At 55.2% G+C, this 24,947-nt stretch overlaps 1 protein-coding gene across 1 annotated transcript in view; it reads left to right on the forward strand.

The window, feature by feature from the left end:
- The first annotated feature begins 4,430 nt into the window (after positions 1 to 4,430).
- The window catches only part of NHERF2 (NHERF family PDZ scaffold protein 2), a 105,543-nt gene continuing 85,026 nt past the window's right edge, over positions 4,431 to 24,947 (forward strand). The window contains exons 1-2 of the mRNA XM_006129280.5: positions 4,431 to 5,034; positions 16,371 to 16,631. Coding sequence (XP_006129342.3) covers positions 4,825 to 5,034; positions 16,371 to 16,631 — 471 coding nt within the window. The 5' untranslated portion in view covers positions 4,431 to 4,824. The remainder of the gene's footprint in view (positions 5,035 to 16,370; positions 16,632 to 24,947) is intronic.

The raw sequence follows: 24,947 nt of genomic DNA on the forward strand, positions 1-24,947 counted from the left end.
AGGTTCCAAATTCTGCTGAGCCAAATAGCATACATCTACCGTGAACTTCCCCACCTCACGCAGAACTTAAATATTTATCCATATCTGAGCCCCTAGAAATTAAAATGCAGAACTCCAGCTGGGCACTGGCCCATTCATTGTGGTGCCGTTATATTCAATTCCGTAAAGGTAGCAATTGCAGTGGGTGTGTGTGGTTTGTTTTTTTATGGAGATGCGGAGGGTAGGTGTGTGTGTGTATGGGAGGGGGAGGATGTAAAACGTGTTTGAAACCCAGCTTTAGGTTGAACCTCTTTGGTTCAGCAACATCCGTGGTCCGGCATGGTTTTAGTGAGCCGGATGTCCACTTACTGTGGATGTGGCCAAGTTTCCCACAGTCCCCTAAAGTTTTTTCCTGCCACCAATCCTGGCTCTCAGTGTCCTGTGCTGGTCTTTAGTTCTAATTGAGCCCAAAATGTCTTCTAAGAGCCCAGCAAGCAGAAGGGATGTCAAAATGTGTATAAGTCATCGTGATACCGCAGAAAATTCCAGCAGTTACATGCAGGGTGGCGGTCAGCTTCCCGGGAGCCGGTGTGTGTGGGGAGCTAACTTTTAAGCCAGCTCTCCATGCATACTAGCTCCCACCTGTCCTGCCATGCTGCTGCCTCTGATACAGATGCAGTGGGCGGAGGGGGGAGGCAGCTTCCTAGGAGCCAGATGCATGTGATTACACTTTCACATCCCTAGTAAGCAGGGGAAGTGTAGGTAATGCTGCTAGACAATACTGACCTCCCATAGTCCAGCAAATTCTCTGGTTTGGCACCGGTCAGGTCCTCCGGGTGCCGGACTACAGAGGTTCAACCTGTATTACCCCTAAGCACTTTGCAAGAGCTGCTTGCAAGGGGAGGTAATTCTTTCCATGTGGTGTTAAGATGGTCATGGATGCAGGAATATTTTCAGGCTTTTTTCCAGCTCCTCGAGAAAGATGGGAACCTTTCCCGCCCATCACAGCGCAGGCTGTACCAAACCTGTGTTCCCAACAATCCTCGTGGGCTGTAGAATCCTCCCCTGCAGGTGAGAGTTTACCAGGGCAGAAGAAAAGGGGCAGCCAGGGAACAGGTGAGCACTTGGGCCATTCCTAAATGCAAAGGAGGAAGGAATGGTTGGCCCTAATCTAGCAAGTTATTTAGGCAGATGCTTAACTTAAGCGAATGAAGTCAGTGGAGCCATGCAGATATGGATCGAGTTAGGCACATGAACAAGTAGTTTCCTGAATTGGGGCCTGACCCAAGTCCTCAATTCACAAGAAATTCTTCCTCCCTGTGCTACCTGCACCCAGCCTGGACCAGCAGCCAACAGTAAAGCGAGATCTGCAAGAAGGTACCTCGTGTTTTGGGCAAGGTCATCCCTGATGTAGAAACAAGGAAGGGGAGCGGCCTAGAAACAGGGCAGGTTCCTGCACGTGTACTCCTAGGAGACGTCCCGACCTGGATTAAGATTACATACTGGCAGGTGTGTTTCAAAATCTGCGGCTCTGGTATTAGCCAGGTTGTTGGATGACAACACATCATCACGCCCGAGGGAGGCTCAGGGAAGCCCTCAAGTGACACAGCAAATGGAGGAACCCCCACATTTTGAATACCCCACACAGATGTGGTTGCCTCATCTCAAAGAAAGATATATTGGAATTGGAGAAGCTTCAGAAAAGGGCAACAAAAATGATTGGGGCGTATGGAACGGCTTCCGTCTGAGGAGAGATTAATAAGATTGGGACTTTTCAGCTTGGAAAAGAGCTATCTAAGGGGGATATGACTGAGGTCTATAAAATTGTGACTGGTGTGGAGAAAGTAACTAAGGAAGTGTATTCACTCCTTCTTGTTACACAGGAACTAGGATTCACCAAATAAAATTAACAGGCAGCAAAACAAAGAAAAGAAAGTATTTCTTCACACAAGGCACAGTCAACCGGTGGAACTCCTTGCCACAGGATGTTGTGAAGGCCAAGACTACAAAAGGGTTCAAAATAGAGCTAGATACGTTCATGGAGGTTAGGTCCATCAATGGCTATTAGCCAGGATGGGCAGGAATGGTGTCCCAAGCCTCTTTGTCAGAAGCTGAGAATAGGCGATAGGGGAGGGATCACGTGATGATTCCCTGTTCTGTTCATTCCCTCTGGGACACCTGGCCTTGGCCACTGCTGGAAATCAGGAGCCTGGGCTGGATGGACCTTTGGACAGACCCAGGGTGGCCGTTCTTATGACTCTCTCTGGCCTCCTTCCACATCACCCGATGGCTTTGTGCAAGCAGGCAGAGACCTGTTGTTTTGCATAGCTGCTGCTAATTACAGAGCAGCCAGGTCTGATGGCAAGCTGGCATACTGCCAGAGGTCTGATGCATTTCACAGCTTAAAATTCTCCCACAAAGACCAATGACGGGCTGATCCCTGGGCTTGGGAACTGAAACCAGCTGCCCTTGTTTCCTTTCGGCTGGCAACAGGTAACCTCGCCAAAGGCAGCGGCGGGTAATAATTTTTGAAGGGGGGGGGGCACTTCACAAATTTCTGAAGTGGTTGTGGGTCACCCTGGAAGGGGAGGGGCCTCAGGTGGAAGGGGCGGGGCCAGACTTCCCAGGTTCCCCTGCCCACAGACCTTGATTGGCCTGGGAAGTCATCCCCCCCCTTTCCACTCGGTGCCTAGAGAAAACTGCCAGCTGAACAGCTGGTCGTTCACACTAGGTGCTGTGGGTGGAGGGAGACTTTGCATGCTCCCTCGCCCCCAGGCCAATCAGGGCTTAGGTGCATGGGAGCATGGGAAGTCTCTCGCCTCCTGCCCCCACCCTGCCAGGGGCACACGGTGCCTAGAGGGAACTGTTTTGGCCAGCTAGTGGTTCCCTCTGGGGCTGTGTGCGTCTGGCGGGGGAAGGAGATTTCACGTACTCCCCTGTCCCCGGGTTTCCATTGGCCTGGGAGCGGCAGGGCGGCTGCCGACCGGATCAACCAGCTTGGCGGGCTGGATCTGGCCCATGGAGGCTGGCTGGATCTGGCCCGCAGAGGCTGTCTTGCCCACCCCTGACCTCAGGCCATTACGCACCTACCGCAGGGCTGAGCAGAATGCGATTCGTTGCCACATTATTTCCTTGGAAAGTTACCACAAGATCTGAAGTGAGATAAGGGATCTGCATTGGCAGCCTTGAGCCAGAATACTAATGTAATGTATTCCTAGAGAGAAACTTCCCCCCTCTAGGCATCGCTCTACCTTTCCCCTGCTACACCCCATCAGTGTGATATCCCAGGCCTCTTCCTGGGTGGTGTGGAGAGGGCCGATAAAGAAAAGTTATTTATTAGTTCCCTAAATAAAAGACCTAGAGGACACCAAATGAAGTTAATGGGGAGCAGGTTTAAAAGTAATAAAAAGAAAGTTCTTCACACAGCATGTAGTCAACCTGTGGAACTCCTTGCCAGAGGAGGCGGTGAAGGCTAGGACTATAATAGAGTTTAAAGAGAAGCTGGATAAATTCATGGAGGTTAGGTCCATAAAAGGCTATTAGCCAGGGGATAAAATGGTGTCCTTGGCCTCTGTTTGTCAGAGGCTGGAGAGGGATGGCAGGAGACAAATCGCTTGATCATTGTCTTTGGTCCACCCTCTCTGGGGCACCTGGTGCTGGCCACTGTCGGTAGACAGGCTACTGGGCTAGATGGACCTTTGGTCTGACCCAGTACAGCCGTTCTTATGTTCCTCCAAGGTGATTGGGCGGTAACTGCCCTCAAATTAATAGATGTTTAGAGGACGTCAGCGTGCTACAAGGACAGCTGTCCTACCTCAGTGACAAGACAAATAAATGAGCCGGGGCCAAGAGATCCTCTTAGTATCTGGCCAAAAGGATTTTTTTAAGGCCTGATTCAACCACTCCCACTAACGTCCATGGGGAATCACCCTACAACCCCATTATTTTATTTTCTTATTTACCACCAGTGTGAGGACTTGTGCTCCCATTCTTTGCACTGGGAACTCACTGCGCTGTGCTTGCCCGTATGTTCGATTTCCTCCCTGGGCGTGCATTTGGGCGTCCCGCTTGGACTGGTTTAACCGGTTCTGGATGGCACATCTATGCCTGGCAAAGGGCTGCAAGGAACCATCCCCCACAAAGTGGCTTTCAAAGACGCAGTGACCAGCCGGGCCCTGGCCATATCTTGCCTCCATGTTACACGCCCTGGGGTGAGACCTTCCTAGATGTCCTACACAATGCGTGTGTGTGTGTGTGTGGGGGGGGGGGGGAATAGCACCAATGCCAGCTGCATGTGCTGGGCTGTGGCTGGGTTATGTTGTTCGGGGGCGAGTGTATAATCAGGAGACACGCACCCATTCCCGCAGCAGCCAGCTCTGGAAGGTTCCGGGTTGCATTCGGGGGAGGGGCAATGGCCCCAGCTGGCCTCCAAGCTCTTCCCCCGGCTGCAATGTCACGGAGAGCCGCGCGGAGGAGGCGCTGCAGCCCCAGTAGCGGCGGCGGGCACGGGCCGGAGCAGGCAGGCAGGCAGCGGCGGGGCTGCAGCGAGGGGGTGCGCCGCGGCGCAGAGCGCACGGGGGGAGTTTGGCGCAGCGCAGGGCGCACAGGACGCAGGATGGCCCCGCTTGGCGGCGGCAGCAGCAGCCCGGCTCCTGTCTCTGCGCTGCGCTGCGCGTAAGGGGCCCGGCTCTCCAGGCGCCCCGGGAGAAGCGCAGGCAGGGGGCGCGCCCGGCAGCTGCCGCCACTTGTTGATCCAGCCGGGACCCCGCTGCCCGGCGCCTCCGGCCGCTGCGCGCCGGGCACCCAGGTTCCCCGAGGGGCGCTCGCCCCGGCAGGGCCCCAGCCATGGCCAAGGACCAGCTGAAGCCCCGGCTGTGCCACATGCTCAAGGGGGAGAGCGGCTACGGCTTCCACCTGCACGGCGAGAAGGGCAAGAGCGGCCAGTTCATCCGCAAAGTGGAGCCCGGCTCCCCGGCCGAGGCGGCGGCGCTGCGCGCTGGGGACCGGGTGGTGGAGGTGAACGGGGTCAACGTGGAGAAGGAGACGCACCACCAGGTGGGCAGGGCTGCCGGGGGCCGGGCGGGGGGGTCCGGGGAGGGTCGGTCAGTCTGTACTGGGGCAGGAGGGGGTGTGCTGAGGACCGTCTGTCTGTCTGTACGTGGGCGATGGGGCATAAGGCGCCGGGGGACGGTTTGTCTGTCTGTACCGGGGTGGGGGTGTGTGTGCCCGGGAATGTCTGTCTGTCCATCCATGAGCGCTGGGGAGTAGGGTGCCAGGGGCCGGTTTGTCTGTCTGTACCGGGGTGGGGGTGTGTGTGCCCGGGAATGTCTGTCTGTCCGTCCATGAGCGCTGGGGCGTAGGGTGCCAGGGGCCGGTTTGTCTGTCTGTACCGGGGTGGGGGTGTGTGTGCTCGGGGACCGCCTGTCTGTCCGTCCATGAGCGCTGGGGAGTAGGGTGTCAGGGGCCGGTTTGTCTGTCTGTACCGGGGTGGGGGTGTGTGTGCCCGGGAATGTCTGTCTGTCCGTCCATGAGCGCTGGGGAGTAGGGTGCCAGGGGCCGGTTTGTCTGTCTGCCTGTGTTGGAGCTGGGGGGCCCGGGGGCTGTCTGTCTGCACTGGGGGGTTGCCCGGGGAATGTCTGTCTGTTGTCCGTCCATGAGCGCTGGGGCGTAGGGTGCCAGGGAGTGATCTGTGTGTCGGTGCTGGGGTAAGGGTGTGTGTGCTCAGGGAATGTCTGTCTGTCTGTCTGTGGGCACTGGGGCAGCGGGTGCCCAGGAACAGTCAGCCCATGCTAGTGGAGAGGTGGCACCCTGGAACCGTCGTCCGTCTGTCTGTGCTGGGACAGAAGGTGTCCTTAGTCTGTCTATCTGTGCCCAGTTGAGCGCTGGAGAAGGGGGCTGTCTGGATGGAAGGTCAGTCTGATAAGGATGTAATAGTGCAGTCGATTAACTGATTAACCAATAAGCAAAAGCTTCTAGGTCAATGCTATCGACTACCCGCATTCTCCCCTCCACCCCCACCAGTACAGTTTTTAGCAGGCTGGCCAGCAGCCTGGCTCATGCCAGGTCCGGGACCTACCCCCGCTGCAGCTCTGCATTTAAAGTGTAGTAGGAGCCAGGTGGACAGGCAGCCCGGCTCAGTTCCAGCTCGTGCCGGGTCTGGGAGCTCAGCCCTCCCTCTGGACAGGGTGCTCCCCTCGTGGACCAGCCTCATAAACTGGCTCCCCTCACGGACAAGCCCCTGTCTGGCATGTGACGGGGGGGCTCCTTGGGAGTGGGGCTGGAGCGTGCTGGCTGCCAGCCCCATCCCCAAGGACTATAGAATAACGGAGTAACCGATAAGAATTCATGAGTTGAATTGACTGTTAAATTAACCGGCATTTAACATCCCTACAGTCTGACTCTAGAGCTGGAAGAAGTCCCGCCAGGTGACAGTCCATCCCGGGGTGGGCAGTCCGGTTGTTGGCTAGCGGGTTTCATCTGGAGGTTGAGAGCGGGGAAACCAGAGTGACATGGAAAACCTTGTCATCTGCTGTGTCCGTGTCTCCTGCCAGTGGAAAGAGGTGCCCTCGGCTTGGGTCATTCACTTGTTTCCTCTAATTCCTGGGCTTCACATGCTCCCTGCTGTGCTTGTGCCCACTTCTTTGGTTTTATATTCCGAGAGGTGAGAGTCAGGAAAGTCCTAGCAAGTCGCATCAAGCCCAGCCTGGCCAGGGCAGGATGCTCTCTACAGTGTATTTCCTATTGCTGTGTCCAGGCTGGCAAGAAGCCCTTTTTGTTCATCCATAAAACCCCACGTTCTGTAGAGCCCCCCCGCCGGCCGCTCCCCATTGGGCCACTGTGTGCTATTTTCCTTCCGGGGATCTGTCCGCGTTCGGTTTGGTCGCCAAAGCTGCGTGCACTCACAATCCGACTGAGTCGCTTCCCCTGAGCTGCTTCTCTGCTGGATTCTCCAGGCGCGTGTCCAAGTGAAACCAGCGTGATGGAAAGTGTGCGTCTCTTTTTGGGTGATGGTTCCTGAACCTCCAGGCCAGCAGGGTAATCCGCTGGGAGACAAGCAGTTTATGGGGAATAAGATCCTTGTTGGGGCAGGAACCAGCACGCTAAGCCTGCTGAGTCGCTTCTTGTGTCCGCACATGGAGTGCTTTTTCAGCTTGTTGGCTGTAGCCGAGCAGAACTATTTACGTATGCCCGAAACAGCCTTCATTTGCCCTGCTCCCAGGATTCCCGGCTCCTCTGGTGGTGTTGGTGGCGAGAGCGTACGAAAGGTGAAAGAGAGCTAGCAGGGTGATCCTCTCTGTGAATGTTTGTTTAAAAGCTTCCCTTTGGCAAGGAAGCAGCGGTAGATACTACAGGTTCCTGCACTATAAATAGGTTCCCACACTATTCCAGGCCTTCCCCATGCAGGGATGTTGTCTTACCATGCTGCGGCACCAGATAACTTTCAACAATGACAGTGGTTGGCCTTGTCTGCATTGGCCAGGTAGGAAAGACCAAAGGATGCGATGACATTGGCAGGACGTTGCTGTTACGTAGTCAGCCATTGCGTTGTCGGGGCACACGTTCCAGCAGAAAGTAGCTTCTGAGGACAGGGCAAGAAGCAGTGGGCTTAAATTGCAGCAAGGAAGATTTAGGTTGGACACTAAAAGCTTCCTGAGTGTCAGGGTGGTGAAGCACTGGAATAAATTGCTCAGGGAGGCCGTGGAATCTCCATCACTGGAGATTTTTAAGAGCGTTAGACAGAAACCTGTCTAGATAACACTCCAGCCTTGAGTGCAGGGGACTGGACTAGATGTCCACTTGAGGTCCCTTCCATTCTTAGGATTCTATGGGTCTGAGCATAACATACAGTCAACCTGTGGAACTCCCTGCCCAAGGATGTTGTGAAGGGCAGGACTTTAACAGGGTTCAGCAAAGAGCTAGCTAGGTCCATGGATGACTAATAGCCAGCATGGGCAGGGATAGTGTCCATAGCCTCTGTTTGTCAGAAGCTGGCAATGGGTGACAGGGGACGGATCCCTTTTCTGTTCGTTCCCTCTGGTGCACCTGCCTTTGGCTGCTGTCAGAAGACAGGAGACTAGGCTAGGTGGACTTTTGGGCTGGCCATGCCTATGTTCTTAATCCTGAGAGTCAGGAGATGGAGGTTCTCCGTCTAACTCTGCCCCGACTCCCTTTTTAGACCACGGGCAAGCCTCTTTGTGTGCTTACTGTGCTGTCGGTAATGCGTACTGACCTGCATGCAGTCGGTAATGCGTACTGACCTGTGTAAAGTGCCTTGGCATCCGCAATTGCAAAGCCTATGCAAATGCTCACCAGAATCATCATGTGATTTATACTTGCATTCGCTACAATTTACTTGGGGAAAATACTGGGCCAGAAGGAAGCAGCTGCTAGCCTGAATTGGAGATCTCTTGGTTTTTCAGTAGCGGGGTGCTTTAGAGTCTATTGGTGCAGCTCTTTTGCCTGTCTGCTTAGCAGTTTACAGGGCACGGCCAGGTTGAATAGTTTAGCAGCGTAAGGCATCTGCCATATGCCTCCTGTAACGATTCGTGCCAGCAGCGCCGTGTTCTGACGTCTGCATGTTTCATGGGACCAACCGCCCTTTGGAAGAGGCGGGTCTCCGGTTTTAGTTGCCAACAGTGGTAAGGGCTGATGGTTTGTTGAGAGATACGGAGCGATCCCCGGCCTTGGTGCAAGCAGTGGTAACGCCACCCAAGTGTTGTGTAACGACACCCCTTCTGGCTGTTGTTTTTATGGTTCAGTCATTAATTAAGCCTGTGCTGTGGACTGGAGCATCGTCGGCAAAAATTAACACTTGTCCCTCCAGTTCTATTTGGAAAGAAGTCAGGGTTCAGCTATTGCTGGGGGGGGCAATTGTTCTTATTACACACAATTGTCAGGATTTTGCATACTAAAATCCGATGCGCATGTAACCCACACACCTAGGCTATGTCTACACTGGCGTGATCTTGCGCCAGAGATATGCAAATGAGGCTAAGCGTGGAATATTACCGAGTCTCATTTGCATGTCTAATGAGCTGCCATTTTTGCGGAAGAGGCTCTTGCACCAGAAGGAGCTGTCTACGCTGCCCCTTCTTGTGCAAGAAAAACCCTCTTGTGCAATGCCGCTATTCCAGAAAATAATCAGCGTAGCGGCATTGCGCAAGAGGGGTTTTCTTGTGCAAGAAAGGTCAGTATAGACGGCTCCTTCTGGCGCAAGAGTCTCTTCCGCAAAACTGGCAGCTCATTAGATATGCAAATGAGGCTTGGCAATATTCCACGCTTAGCCTCATTTGCATATCTCTGGCGCAAGATCGCGCCAGTGTAGACATAGCCCTAGAGTGGTTACTGAGCAATGCAAGTGGTACCTAGATCGTAGCAACAGTTAAGATCAAGAGACCTCTACAGCATGGGCTGGGAGCCAGCTGGCTTTTAGCTCAGAGGGTAGAGGCTCCTATACTCAGCTCCAGAGGTCCTGGGTTCAAATCCGCCTGGTGGCAATACACACGGACAAAGGGTGATCCTGCATTGTGGCATCAGTTCCACGTATGAGATGTGGGAGCTTTTTAGTTGTGTAGGTCAGGTGAAACTAGAGATGTTTCTTCCTCTCTGTGTTTTCTTTTAAGGAAGGCACAATAAACCTCCGGAACTCACTGCCACAGGGTATTACCAATGCAGAGGATAGGATTCTGGGCTATATGGACCTGGAGTCTGACCCAGTATGGCCATTCTTGTGTTCTGATATTCCTTGTTGTTATTCTAACTGTCGATTAAAGCATGCAGAAAGAGCAAACATAGAAAGTAGATTCAGGGTGCTTTGCTCCTGTCTTCATTGCTGCCTGTTTCTAAGTGTGTGTGGCTAAACAGGCAACTTATCATGTGATCATTCTGCTGCGGTGACAAAATCCAAGTGAGGGTAACGCAAGTTGTAGTTGTAAACCCTACGGCTTAGTCTACACTGCAGGGTTTTTGCGCAAGAAGCCTTTTGTGGAAGAGATGATCCGCAAAAACTTCTTGTGCAAAAGCGCATCCACACCTCAAAGCGCGTCACAAAAGCGATGTGCTTTTGTGCAAGAGAGCGTCCACACTGCATGGACACTCTTGAGCAAGAAAGCTCACAGAATGGCCATCAGAGCACCTGTGCTTTTGCCGATAGGAGTTTCATGTACAAAAACCCCTCTGGAGCATCCATACCTGCCTTTTTGCGCAAGAGCTGGAGCTCAAAAAGGAGTTATACCTTGTGGGGAGAGGAATAACTCTATCAGCAAAAGCCTCTGTTCTGCCGATTTACGTACACAAAAACCTTGTAGTGTAGACGTAGCCTAGGTGTTTAGTTAACCCCAGGTGTCCTGTTCTCCTCCCCCTCCCCATACCTCTTAACTAACACCAGCCATGCTAACATGGGCAGAGAGCGGACCCTCCTACAACAGGCGTAGAAAATTACTTTTTATCAGATCCAAATTTCTTGGTCAAGGTCCAGATGCCAGAAAGACATTTTTCACGCAGCAGGAACAAGAATGATGCGAATTAGTAAAATGGAAGCATTTTGCCATCTGGTGGTTTGGATTTGGCTCGCCATCTACCTATTCACTGCCCCTTTCCTAGACGAGTACCTCGCAGTTTAAGTGTGCAGCGTGTCCTCTGGCATAGCCTCTTCGGAATTGTAAACCGAGGACTCGTTGGCAAAAAGGAACTCCTAGCCCTTCTGTGCAATGTCTTCTGTGCAAACATTACCTCTGGAGCCTTTCTCCTCATTGCAGAGGCACTTAACGATGTTAATGAAGGGTGGGTTGTTACACAGATGCAGCATAAGGCGAGTGTGTGTGGTGGGCCTTCTCCAAGTTTTTCTGTTAAAAGCATTTGTGGAAAAGAGCATCTAGATTGGCATGGACACTTTTGCGCAAAAGCACTTTTTACGGAAGAGAGTCTGTGCCAATCTAGACGCGGTTTTGCGCAAGAGAGCCCCGATCGCCATTTTCGCCATCGGGGCTTTTTTGCGCAAAACGGTTCTCAGCTGTCTACACTGGCCCTCTTGCGCAAAAGCATTTTCCCGAATGGAAGAGTCATTGTATTTGCGGAAGAACACTGACAATCTTACATGAGATCGTCAGTGTTCTTGCGCAAATTCAAAGCGGTCAGTGTAGACAGCTGGCAAGTTTTTCCGCAAAAGCGGCCGCTTTTGTGGAAAAACTTGCCAGTCTAGACGCAGCCCTGGAGTGATTGCTCTCAAATCTAATGCTGCTAGCATATCATTCTTGAGGGTGGGTCATAGACCATACTTCCATCCATGTGTGCATTTTTTCCCACCCATGTGTGGAATAATTGTTTATGCGCGCCAAGGCATGTGCATTTGTGCACCACCAGGAGCACTAGCTGTGGGCACTCTGCTAATCCGCCGGGTGACATTGGAATCTCTCCCGAGCTGCCGCACAAGCGCACCGCTTACAGGGAATGCTGGCTCCCAGGCTGGCTGCCTGCGACGGTTGTCCTGCACACCAGGAACAGCCGTTTGGCTGGCCCCAGATTGATCAGGGGAAGTGAGAAGATGCTCGTCTCCCTGAATATTCTTGCCTTGTCTAGAACGACGCTGAAACTGACGTAAGGTCTGCGAGGTGGCTGAGTTCTCTCCCTTAGAAAGCGGGGAGCGCCCCGTTGCTTGAGGGGTATAAATTGAGACTGGCAAAGTTCTAGACGCTGTGTTACAGGGAGCAATCCCAAATAGGTCTTGGGGATCTACCGGTCACTTTCAGCTCTAACATCACTAGTTGGTTGGTCCTCACCACATGCATGTGAGGCTGGCAACCATTATAACTCTAGTTTTCTAGTTAAGGGACCTGGAGGGCCGTGCTTTGCCCAAATCCGCCTAGAGGAGAATGCCAGAGCACATGGATTCCAGTCCCCTCTTTTCCGCTAGACCAGTTGATTGTTTTCTTGTTGGAGCAGTTGGCGGGGGAGGCTCAGATTTCTAAGGTGAAAGGCATGATGGGACGGGCTGCCTCTGTGGATGTTGCATGTCACATGGACCCTTTCGCCCCGAGGTCCTGCGTTCCCGTCTAGCCCAGGTTGGGAGTGTGGAGGTGCTGGACCAGGAGATGCTCACAACGCTATAGTCTCAGCATAGGTCGGACTGTACCAGCGTAGCAGTGCTGGCCTACCCTCTTCTTGTAGATGCTGCCTACGCTGACAGATGCTGCTGCCTATGCTCACCTCCCCTACATCAATAGAACCCTCTTCTGGGGACATCACTTGCAGTGTAGAGGCAGCTGAGCTGGCATAGGGCTGTCAGTCGGGTGTGGATCTCTTCACATAGCTTCTCCATATCTTTTCAGTGAAGCCCAAGCCTCAGTCCCATGACTGACTGCCTCCCGAAAGCCCAGTCATCATTAGCACCGTATGGACCTCTTGCTGTCTGCCCCAGCAATGAGCCACGAACCAGTGGGCCATGGAGAATGTTTATTTCCAGGTGGCCCATCAGCTCCTTTATAGGTTCATTAGTTTGTTTTAAAACAAACAAAAGGAAGTTTTTCTTCATGCAGTGCGCAGCCAACCTGTGGAACTCTTTGCCGCAGGAGGGTGTGAAGGCCAGGACTTTAATGGAGTTCATAAAAGAGCTAGAAAAATTCATGGAGGTGAGGGCCATTAATGGCTATTGGCCAGGATGGGCAGGAATAGTGTCCCTAGCTTCTGTTTGTCAGAAGCTGGGATTGGGCGACATTTGATGATTCCCTGTTCTGTACATTCCCTCTGGGGGCACCTGGTAGTGGCCACAGTGGGCAGACAGGGCGCTCTTATGTGTGGGCGGGGAAGCTGATCAGAATGCTGTTCTCGCCAACGCTGCGCCCACTGTGAAAAGAAAAGCAAAACTGTAAGGCGAGAAGCAATCTAACCCGTCAGGGCGTGATCAGCCCTCTCGTCCCAGGAGGCCTTTCGAATCAGCTGGGAGTCGCCGTGAGGCCAGGTGTACAGAGGCATCCGAGGCAGAGCTAGTGATGAATTGGTTTCACTGCCGCCTCCATCCTTTCGGGGCGTGCTTTATAGTCAAACAGCCTCTGATCACTTTGGTCCTTGTGGGAGGCCGGCGCTGCTTGGTCGTGGAGATTTTAATGTGAACGGCCCCCAGACTGCAGTCCTGCTTTGGCTGGAAATACAGCGTTCACCCCTTCAGGGCCGCAAGGGCACCCAGTAACTTTGATCCGTCCATCGTTCTGTCTGATCTGTGCCTCTACAGCATGTCTGTCTGTCATCATTGGAAGGAAGAGACATTTGGTCTCCTTAAGGCTGGTGCATTGGGCAGCACCGAAATACTTGCAAGACGGTGGATTTTTTGGACCGGATAATATCTCATTGGAGATTGGATTTGGTGCTGGAGTGCTGCCAAGACCTGTCATTTTAGGGTGTGTCACTGTTGGCTCTTGCACGTCGAGAGCAGGTTGGGGAACGTTTCGGAGAGGGGTGACGCAAGGAACCCTTTGAAAATGATAAATATGTTAAGGTTATCCTCTGCTGGCTAGTAATTGTTTGAGCAGTGCCTGGAAGCCCATAGAACTGCGCACGGTACCAATGCCAAGCAAACGTCTGTTCTTGCTTCCAAGAGTGCAGTCTACATGCCCTTCAACGCCAACGTTCCATCTAATTTTTTTTCCATCCATGTGTGGAATAAGTTTTGTTCTGTGCACTGAGGAAAACATGGGTGTGCACCACCAGTAGACACACATGCGGTGAGCGCTTTGCGAATCAGCTGGATGGCGTTGGAATCTCTCCTGGGTGGCCGCTCCCAAGTGCTCCGCTCACAGGCAGCATGGTTCAACTCCGCTCCCAAGCAGCAGTGCGGAGTGTGAAACGTGTTAAAGATTCACAAGTCAGGCCTAAAAATCAATGCGCCCTTGTCTGTTCTCTGGAGGGCTGAAACGTTGTGGAAGCAAGCTGAGCTTCTCACGGTATCCGTTACCTCCAGGAACTGAGGCTTAAAGAGACGTCTCATTCCATGCAGGCCAGCCAGACCGCGCTGATCACAGTGAGAGTGCCATCTTCCCAAACAGGATTGGACTGGGGCCAGTCAGATCCGGCCCCCTCGTTCCACCCCAGCCGGCCGATCAGAGCAGGAGCTGGGCGGGGAAGTGGAATCACACCCTGCTAAAGTCTGCTGCTCCTGCTTGGCGTGCTTCCCCAGATGGCTCTCATGCCAGCGCTCTGGCCCTTGTTCTATCTCTGGACAAGCGGACGCGCGATGTCCCGGCCTCTGTCTAAGCACATCGCAGCTGGGATACTCGTGGGATTACTTGGGTAGCATCTGCTCAGGCTGGCTCCTTGTTATGGACGGAAGCCCCGGGCGTGCAGCCTCCAGGTACAAGACATGGCAGAGTGTGCTGTGATTTTTTTTTTTTTTTTTTGATGCCCCAACAGATTCGCTGGTGCAAGGCCGAACAGCTTTGTCTGCGTACTGTTCATTTCTCGGGGGGTTGTTCCCCTCCTCCGAGTGCCAGTTCTTGTGTCCTGGCCCTGCGGTCACTGAGCAGCGGGGTTGTTTGTCACGTACAGCCTTGGTGACTGTGGCATGGCCGGTCTAGCTGTCCCCTGATCAGAACCCCTGAAGCTGCGGGCCCCGGCGCAGGTAAACAGGAATCGGTAGCGAATCGGAAGGCAGAAATGATCAGAAACGCAAGAGTGAGCGCCTCGGAAGCAAGACCGTGAATTTCAAAACCGCCACTGAGGTGAAGGAACTCAGAGACCTGGTAGGTCACATCCCATGGGAGGAAAAGCTGCGACGAAGGAGGATCTGGGGAGAACTGGCGGTTTCTCCGGGAGAGTCTATTAAAGACACGACTGAAAACCATCCCCATGTGCCAGAAGGCGAGGAAGAGGCCAGTACGACTCCAGCAGTTGGTAATGACCCAGGAATCCAAAACGGAACCATACAAAAAGTGGAAACGCAGACAAATTGCTGAGGGGGAGCCCAGGAGAATAGCCCAAGCATGTCGGGACAGTATCAAAACCCCCATCCGGAGACCCAGAAGACGAGAAGAAGTTCTTTTATGTACAGCTGAGCAAGAGAAGGACAAAGGAAAGCAAAGGTCCTCTCCTCTCGCAGGGAAAGAGCACACATCACTGACGGCATCAAGAAAGCTGAGGTGTCTAATGCCTGTTGAGTTTCAGTCTTCACTAAAAAGGCTGACGGGAACCAGACACTCGATACAAATAACAGCAAAGGGGAAGGGGTGGAAGCCAAAAACAGGGAAGGAGCAGGTTAAGGAATATTTAGAGAAATGAGATGGATTCAAGTCAGCACAGGGGCTGATGAAATTCGTCCTAGGGTACTTGAAGAAGTAGCTGAAGCAATTTTGGAACGGTTAGTAATGATCTTTGAGAAATCATAGAGGCTGGATGAGATCCCAAAAGGTAGGGGAAGGGCAAATATGGGACCTATCTCTACAAAGGGGAGCAAGGAGAACCCAGAGAATTAAAGACCAGGCCTCTTACTTTTGAAACCTGGAAAGAAAGTGGAATAAATTAATTAAAAAAATAAATTTGGAAGCACTTAGAGGATAATAGAATTAGATGGAATGGACAACATGGATTTGTCAAGACCAAAAAAAAATTCCAGACTGACCTAATTTCCTTCTTTGACAGAGTTACTGGCTTGGTGGATAGGTGGGAGTCATATGTAGCCTAGGTTGAACCTCTCTCATCCGGCACTCTGGTCCGGCAACATCCGTGGTCCGGCGTGATTTGAGTTGGCCAGATGGCCACTAATTGTGGGTGCAGCCAAGTTTCCCGCAGTTCCATAAAGTTTGTTTGCAGCCGCCTGTCCTGGCTCTTGGTGTTCTGGGCTGTTCTTTAGCTCTAATTGACCCCTAAATGTCTTCTAAGAGCCCAGTTAGTAGTGGAAGAGTTGGTAATGCTGCTAGATAATATTGATATATGCAGGGGGCGGGAGGAGAGTCAAATAGATCAGCGCCGGGGGGCGTATTTGACAAAGTTCCAGCTGCCCTAAGGGTGTGTGTGTGCGCGTGCACATGCAAAAGAAATGGTCTGTATTTATCAAACTCACTTTTTGTTTGGTCAGGGGGCCACTGACCCATATTAAAATCAGTCGGCGGGAGCCACACAAAAGTGAGAAGCTGAGAAGGACACACTCCTCACAGGAGGGAGAGCGTAAGGGTGGGCTAGGAGGGGAGCCCCAGGGGCTGAATCCAAGCAAGTCGGGGGCCACATCCGGCCCTCAGGCCTTAGGTTCCCCATCCCTGGCTTCTCAGTTCCTAGGAAAGATCCTTATTACGAGATTGTGGAGACCCTTGTCCTTCCTGAGAGACACCTGGGGTTGCAGATCTTGGAATCTGGTTTGCAGTTGCCTGGCTAAATCTCTTTTCTCGCTTCCGCTTTCTGTTCCCCGCCAGGTCGTGCAGCGCATCAAAGCGGTGGAGTCTGAGACCCGCTTGCTGGTGGTGGACAAGGAGACGGACGAGTACCTCTCCAGCCTGCGGCTGACGTGCACCGAGGAGATGGCGCACGCCGGGATCCCAGCGCACGCCAGCACGTTGCTGGCCAAATCGCCCGGCAGCGACAACGGAGACGTATGGAAACCGCAGCGGGAGCTGAGCGGCGGGAGCGTGAGGAGTCACTCGTCACACAGCTTCTCCTCGGAGAGCGGGAAGAAGGTAAATGGGTCGGGATAAGTCACCGGGGGGTGGGAGGCGGGCGCCAGATGGTGCCGGTCCAGCTTCTGCTTCTGCAGATGGCTACCAAGGAAAGCCCCCGCTGTTTTCTTGTAGCCTGGTGTTATCTCGGCCTTGCTGGCTGCCCAGCTACCTAGAGTTGTGTGTTGAGTTGTGAGTAGCAGGGAAATAACAAAACCCTGCTGAGAACTGTGCCAGGCCCCGGTGCCAGGGGAGGGGGCTGTCTGGGATGCCCCTCGCTCTGCTGCATTCCCATTGGCAGAAATTCTGTGCATTTCATCTGCGCACATTTGGAAAATGTGGGATGCTGGGGGGACAAAGTTCCTGCTCATTTTTTCTATGCGTGTGCAGGATAAATTTTGTTGGGTGCACGAAAGCATGGGCAGATGTGCACTGCCAGTAGAAACACAGGCTGCCAGCTGTGGATGGCTGTGGGCAGTGTGCCAATCAGCTGGAATCTTCTGGGTGGCTGCCCAAGCGTTCGGCTTCCGGGGGGAGGAGCTGAGACTCCTTCCCCCTCCCCCCTGGCTCTGTGTTGCCTCCTTTGAATGCTGGAAGATCTCCCCTAAAACCTGGTGAAAGTTATTGCTTTGCTACCTCTTTCTGGGCACTCAGGTCCCAGGGGTCATGGAGCATCGGCAAGGGCTGGCAACACAGTGTCTGACCCAGCCACGCTGTTTTGGGAGGGTGGAAGGGAGCTTGCGGGGTTGGCGTGTCTGGAGGATCGATTCCCCAGGGACCCTCGGCTCTGCTGTCCTCTGCATCTCCGCTTCTCTGCCACGGCCTCGGCTCGGCAGAGCATAGAGGAAAATGTCGGGACTCTGGGCATCCAGTGAAGCCGTGAGGCCCGTGAATGAGTTTGCCCCTCGCTCTGGGTTTCCACATGTGGGTGTGTGTCTGCTGTGCTCCTGGTTCTGGTTAAACAGGGCGCAAATTAGCCAGTTTCCTGGCTGCCCCGTTCTTGCCTTGTTTGCTCTTCGGCAGAGTTGCTTTGATGAAGAGCTCCGCGGAGAGGGGAGAGAATCGGAGGCGGGAAGTGTGGGCTTGCCGGGGCTGGTCCGGGCTTGCCAGAGGCGGGAGGGATTTATGTCCACGCTGCCCTGGCTCGTTGGATGCAGCAGAAGCCGTGCAGGGACGTTGCTCATGGTTGAGGTGATTAGTTTTCTGATTCATCCGTGGGCTGTAATCCTCTCCCCTCTCCCGCCCCCGGACTTCTAATCACTAGTAGCCCTGCCCCAGCTGGGAAACCCCTCCCCACCGCTCGGATCAGTCACGGAACGATGAAACCCTCCCCCGTGCGTAGGGTTGCCAGGTGTCTGGTATTGGCCCGGACAGTCCGGTATTTGCGGCTTCTGTCCGGTAAAAAAAAACCCAGAAAATACCAGACACATAAAATATCCGGTGTTTTCTGTTTTTTCTCAGATGGAAGGCCACTTGGGACATTCTTCTCCTGCTGCGTGTGGTGGGGTGGGGGGGAGCGTGGGGATTTAAAAGGGCCGTGACTCTTTTTTTTTTTTTTCTGTGTGTGTGTGCGGTTGTTGGTTTTTTTTTCTCACAACTTTGGTCTCCCTTTTGTGTGTTGTTCGTTTTTTTCTCAACAACTTTGGTCCTTTGGTCCCCCCCCTTTTTTTTTCTTTTGCTCAACAACTTTGGTCCCCCCCCCCTCCTTTTTTTTTTTTTGCACAACCAATTTCCCCCCCCGCCATGTTTGGTATTTTTTGTGAAAGTATCTGGCAAGCCTACCCATGTGTTAGCCACTGACAGTCAGAGCCATGTGTCCGAGGGCTGCCGGGTGGGTCTCAGTCCTGTGCCTCCCGTTTGGCAGCAGGAAGGCCAAGGTCTGCCTGGACCACAGGGCTCGAACTCTGACTTCAGAGCTGGTTTTCGCCAGCCCCCAAGTTGGCTTAGAAAACCTTTGACAAAGAGTAGGACCATGTGTCGCTTGCTGGAGCAGGGGCCATGGGCTGTGGTTCCCTCTAAGGACGGGGGCAGCCGTCTCTTGTCTGCGTTGCCGGGGTCACGCGCTTTTCCTGCCCCTCATGCAAAGACCTGGCGACCTGCCTTGCAGCCTTTGACACAGAGGCACGTAGACGGCCTTGCCGAGCTGCCTTGGCTCTGTTACGCGGCTCCTTTGTCTTTCCCCGGGGACACTAGAGCAGGGATGTGAACAGGCAACCGGTTAACCGGTTGCCCGGCAACAGTTAACCCGCGGCAGCAGTGTGGGGCGGCAGCCGGCTCCCCGGGAGCAGGGCGGAGCCTGCGTGTATCTGTTCACGGTAACCGATAGGCCGGGCTTATTGGTGAACCGTGTAAACGGTCCTCCCGTCACAGCCCTAGTGTGTGACTCCATGTTCGGTTGCCAGTTCAGTTCCCCCAGTTGCCTGCTGATGCCCACAGGTGCGGCTACGTGCGTGTGGCCTGAGGCAGCTTGTTCCGGTCTCCAGAAGGCGGGAGAACTGGCCGGGGTTAACGCCGAGGATGGAGCGAGGCTCCGATGAAATGGGGTTTCTCTGAGCCTTGCCCCCTTCTCTTCGGAGAATGAGCACCACGGATCCGCCCTCCCCCGGCCCAAAGTCATGTATCGGGGCGGGGTCTGTCGGTGCCCCTGATGCGGAGTGGGGGGGAGGTCAGAGGTCAGCAGCGCAGCACAAATTAGGGCTCACTCCTTGCTGATGAAGGGAGCCCAAACAGCACACGGAGGAGAGTTGGCCCAGGCGTCGAACGAAGCCGAGCGGCGCCCCGACATGGCACCAAGGCGACGGAGCCGGGAGCTAAGCAGAGCGGGGCACTTGCCAGGCTCGCAGCTCGGCCTCCTCGGAAAGTGAAACCTCTTTCCTTTCTCCCATTGTTTGGGAAACAGCAGCTAGAGGCAGAAAACCGCCTGGCCCCTCCCCGAAACCCATTGTGTACTGGAGAGGGCTGGGTGCGGCCGGCCGCAGCTACTGGGCAGGAAGCCGTGGACTCGAGGGCCCAAGCAGCGGGCAGTGAGGAGGGGGAAATGGCAGCAGGGGGGAAATTATTATTCTGGGGGAGGGGACTATTTCACTCATTGCTCAGCACTGGAATTAGCAGAGCCCTGCAAACCTGGCGGATACCTGCGCTCTATCTGTAGGGATTTGCCTCCCGCCGGTAGGCCGCTAAACCGCGCCGCCTCGTGCGCTGGCGGTCTAGATCCGAGGCAATTCGGCCCCTCCGGCCGACCACGGGTTTCGCCTCTCAGCCGAGGGATGCGCCAGCAAGGCCTGGCTCCGCAGGCGGGTCCCGGCGCTGCCACGGGGGAGCCTCCGTTCATGAGCAGAAGTCTAGGGAGTTCGTGCCTCACCCCCTAGTGCGGGCTACCCTCCAGGGGAGGCCCAGTTGCCTGTTGGTGCGAGATCGGGGGGTCCCTCCTGGTTCCCTCCGGGTCAGAGCGTTGGGTAGATACGGGATTGATTCGGTGGCGGCTGGAATCCGTAGTGGAATTTCCCTATCTCAGCTAGCAAAGAATTAACGTGCTGGGAATGTTTCATGGCAGCGGGGCCCAGGGGAGCTGGCTTTGGTATACGAGAGGCAAAGGGGCGATTTTAACCGTCACGTGCTGGTATCCAGGCCCATGGGACAGCCTCGGCGCCCGCATGGCTTCAGCTTGGGCCTGGATAAATAGCTCGGCAGGATGGGCAGTCCTGGGCATCCGTGGCAGGGTGTCCGCCCTCCTCCTGTCTCTGGTGGGCAGTCGACGGCCGAGGAGAGCACATTGCTTCGAAATGGCCTACGTGCAGCCTCTGAGGGCGAGCCCGAAATGTCTGTCGACAGCCTGGAGAGAGGGCGTTTCGCCCGGGCCACGCCCTGCATCCTTTCCGTTTGGATCAGGAGATTGTAAACGACTTTGTCAAAGCCGTGTAACGAATCAGGAGAGGGGAAGGCAGAATTTCTATTCCAAGCGACGTGGCTCCTTGAGAAGTCAGGGGCAACCCCCCTCCCTCCCCCCCCAGGACAGACTCAGGGCAGAGCTGGTGGCTTTTTGAGAGCGACTTTGATTTTGGCTTGATTGTTGTAACACGAGCGTGTCCTCCAGCCGTGCAACACAAGAGCCAGGCAGGTGTCACTGATAGGGTCCTTTTAAGGGACTGCTCGGTGGTCCAGAGGGTTTTATGTGGACGTAATGAGCTGAAATGGGGAAAAGGCAAATTTAGGTTGAATTTTAGTAAAACATAAAATTAATCCCTCTGAGGCTCTTCAAGGGAAGTGGCGGAAGCCCCATTGTTTGGACTGGGGAACATGCCAGAGGGCATAATCTAGCAGTGGCAGAGGGGGAAGAGCAGTGCTGAGTCCAAACAGGTGTTTAACTTTGCCCTGGGTTCCAGCCGTGTAAGTGAAGTCAGGATTTGGCTGTGTCAAGGCAGTGCTAGCTTTCATGTCCTGGACACCGGAGTGGGCGGGAACCTTTTTTGGGCTGGGGGCTGCTGATCCCCAGAAAAGTCAGTCGGGGGCTGCACACAAGTGAGAAGGAAAAAACGACACCCCCTCAGTGACATGGCCTCCGACTGAGGAGAAAGACCCTAATCCTTGTCACACACCAGACCTCGGGGGGGGCCCAGGCGGGTAGATTTTGTGTGCCCCAGCCCCTGGAGAAGGTGGTGGGTGGACTAGAGCACCAGCGTGGGCTCGCCAATGCTGGGGGGGAGCCTTGAACCCTGGGGGCCAGATCCAGGCAAGCCGGGGGCCGCAGTTTTTCCCCCCCCAAAGGAAGGAAATTGTTTTTTACACACTGACTCACTGGCTTTTCTGGTCCCTTAGAGCCACTTCTCCTGTTACTCCAAACCGATGGAGGGTGTCGTGGTGTAGGGATGTCAGCGACTGTCAAGTACTCGGATGCTTGCTTTCCCCCTGCCCCGCTGCCACTGTAGCGGCGGGCTTTGATCGCTCGATAGGTCTGTTGTGTGTGGGGAGTGGGTTGGTACTGAGATGTTTCTTCACAAGCCGTGTTCCTGGTAAGCTATGCACGGCTGTGGCCACTCGAGAGAGTCCAGTGCCGCCCAGCTGATTGGCAGAGCGCTCGCTCCCAGCTAGGTTTTTATTTCTCTGGGTGGTGCACAATCACACAGGCATCAGTGCACATCATTAAAACAATTATTCCGCACAGGGATGGAAACCGTCTGCCCCTGGCTGGGAAAGGTTAGCGGGAACGTTGTTCACAAGATGTTCTGTTACCTCCGGAAGGGGCTGCCAGCCTGTGCCTGGTACCTCTCCTCATCCCACGGCTCTCCTCTCAGCTGGGGAGGCTTGAGCTACGGACGCCGAGATCGGTGGGGCTGTGGCAGGCAGGTGCATTAGGGAAGGGCCGTCCGCTCTGCAGCGGGGTGCTACGACGGAGCCAGGAAGGCCGGACGTGTCGCTCAGTTTGTGTTGAGGGCCGCAGGCGCGGGCGGGGACTTGGGCAGGAGCCGTTGGATGCTGTCTCCGCTGTGCCGTTGTTTTCGTTGGAAGGGCACTTTGGGAAAGAAGGCAGGATCACCCCCTGGGCCAAGTAGGTCCCTAGAGAAGAAGAGGTTGGCCAAGTACCTGACCCCCCACCGTGTGTAAAAGGCCAGATTGTTGTTGCTCTCTCGGCAGCTCCTAGGGTTACCAGATGGCTTCAAAAAAATACCTGACACACTTGATCTCAGATGCAGGGGGGAGGGGGAGGGACTGGTCAGGAGGGGAGCAGGGCTGGCCAGGAGGAGGTCAGGGGCAGCGGGGCTGGCCGGGGGAGATCGGGGTGGGAGGGCGGAGAGCTGGCCGGCAGGAAGCAGGGCTAGCTGGGAGGGGGTTGGGAGGAGTGGGGCTGGCTGGGGGAGATGGAGGCGGGGAGGGGGAGAACTCACCCGCAGGAAGCAGGGCTGGCCGGGAGGGGAATGGGAGGAGTGGGGCTGGCCGGGGGAGATCGGGGGGGAGGGAGAGAACTCACCCGCAGGAAGCAGGGCTAGCTGGGAGGGGAATGGGAGGAGTGGGGCTGGCCGGGGGAGATCGGGGGGGAGGGAGAGAACTCACCCGCAGGAAGCAGGGCTGGCTGGGAGGGGAATGGGAGGAGTGGGGCTGGCCGGGGGAGATGGAGGCAGGGAGGGAGAGAACTCACCAACAGGAAGCAGGGCTGGCTGGGAGGGGAATGGGAGGAGTGGGGCTGGCCGGGGGAGATGGAGGCGGGGAGGGAGAGAACTCACCAACAGGAAGCAGGGCTGGCCGGGACGGGAATGGGAGGAGTGGGGCTGGCCGGGGGAGATGGAGGCGGGGAGGGAGAGAACTCACCAACAGGAAGCAGGGTTAGCCGGGAGGGGGTCGTGGGGAGAGAATCGGCCAGCGGGGAGCGGGGCAGGCCTGGGCCCACGCAGATCCCGGGGTGCTGCCCATCCCGCTCACGGTCCTGGCGAAACATGAGCAAGTCCGGCCCCGGGGATTCCATCCCGCTCCCGTCCCCCCCCCCCCTCCTCTCTACTGCATAGCTGCGTACTGCCTGGGTGGTAGACACGCTCACGCAGGACGCAACCACGCACTGCTACGCATGATCAGGGCTCACCGAACTGCGGCGAGCTCCACTCGCCAGCCGTGCTGTCCAGCGATCTGCGCATGCGATTGCGATTGTTCTGCGCATGCACAGATCGCCCGAACCCGGCTCTTCCAGGTTATAATCTACTTGCCCCGAGCGAGTAGATTGTATAATTTGTCGAGTCCTGCTCATGATAATAATCAAACTTACTTACTTAGAAAATACCATATGTTTCTATGTCCGGTATTTTCTCAATTTATTTCCCAGAGAGAAACCTCAAATACCGGACTGTCTGGTTCAAAACCAGCCACCTGGCAACCCGAGCAGTGCCCCAGTGTTGCTAGGGACCGTACAACACAGGACCGCAAGGCTCAGCAGGGCGGGCGACTTTCAGATGCGCATGGCGCTGTAATACAAGGCAAGGCTCAATAGCGTGAGAAACTGGAGCCTTTGCCTGAGAGATCCCGGATCCAGCTGTGGCCCCCCCACAGCAGGACACGGCTCTGACCCCGCACGGCTCCCCGGCGGGATAGGAAGAGCCGTCACCGATCCCGGGTGCAGCTGCACTGAAATCACTGGGGTTACCCCAGGGACTCCCGGCGCCCCGCGGTTCCAGCTGCCCACAAGGAGCTGTTTGAAGCACTGGGATATTTTGACTTGCTGCAAAACTTCCTCCGCGGGAAGCTGCCGTTCAGTCTTTCTGTCTGCGGGGGCCGTGGCCGCGGCCGGACACAGGCTGGCGTTCGCTCGGAGGACGAGCCTCTCGCGCAGGCCAGGAGAGGCCCTGCGGAGGGAGGGGGAATTGTTGAACCAGCTGTGGCTGGCCTGTCCCTCGCCATGGTGCTCCTGCGGGAACGGAGCTGGGGTTGCGCGTTTTTTTTCCAGCCCTGGGTTCGTGGCGCGCGCAGGCTGTGCCCCTGTAAAGACGTTCCTCGGGATCATGGGCCGTGCAGTTTCGCTGCTGCCGGTGTCGCTTTTCTGGCCACTGTCCTGCAAGGAAATCCCGGGAAAGGGGGAATGATTTGGGGCCACCTCAAGGCCCGTTCACTATTCAGGTCGGAACCGTGGCTGGGCCGCTGGCCCCCAGGCTCTGACCTCTGGCTAGAGCTGAAATCAGGGCAGTTCTCTGTCTGGAGGGGCCCCACGGTTTGATTCTTACTGCACTGGACTGAAAAGTGATGGCCCGGTCAGACCCTCCAAGCCAGGAATCAGAGGGGTGTAAGATGCTCCCTTGAGAGCCGGGAGCCCCAAGGCACCTTGTGTCCGGAAAACGAGCATCCCTCACCCTGCTTCCAGCCAGCGGTTCCGGCTCTGTGGCCCGTCAGAGCGTTGGCATCAGAACGGCCACACTGGGTCCGACCCACCTTCTCATGCCCACCCCTCCTTTCACCCCCTCTTCTCCCGGCACCTGCTCCTCCCCTCTCCTCTCCTCTTTCTTGCCCCCATTGCCCCTCGCCTTCCTTCCCCTCCCCCACTCCCACTGACCTTCCTATTCCCTCACTTCTCCGGCCCTTCTTCCTCATTGTCTCCTCTTAGCCCCTGGCATTTGTCTCTCCTCCACCCTGCCCCTTGGTGCCTGTCCCTTTCCTCTCCTGCCCTTCCCCCCTCCCCTCAGCACAAGCCTCTTCCCTTCCTCACCCACCTTCCCCCTAGTTCTCCCCCTGCCTCTTCCCTCACCTTCTCCCAGCCTCACACCTGCACTCCTCAACTCCCTTGGTGCCAGCGCTGGGCTGCGTGGCGGGTGGCTTTCCTGTTGCTGGGACTGGAGCCAGGGCCATGGTGCTATTTTTAGTACC

Source organism: Pelodiscus sinensis, chromosome 15, assembly GCF_052426305.1.
Source record: "Pelodiscus sinensis isolate ZL-2025 chromosome 15, ASM5242630v1, whole genome shotgun sequence".
In the NCBI taxonomy this organism is placed as follows: Eukaryota; Metazoa; Chordata; order Testudines; family Trionychidae; genus Pelodiscus; species Pelodiscus sinensis.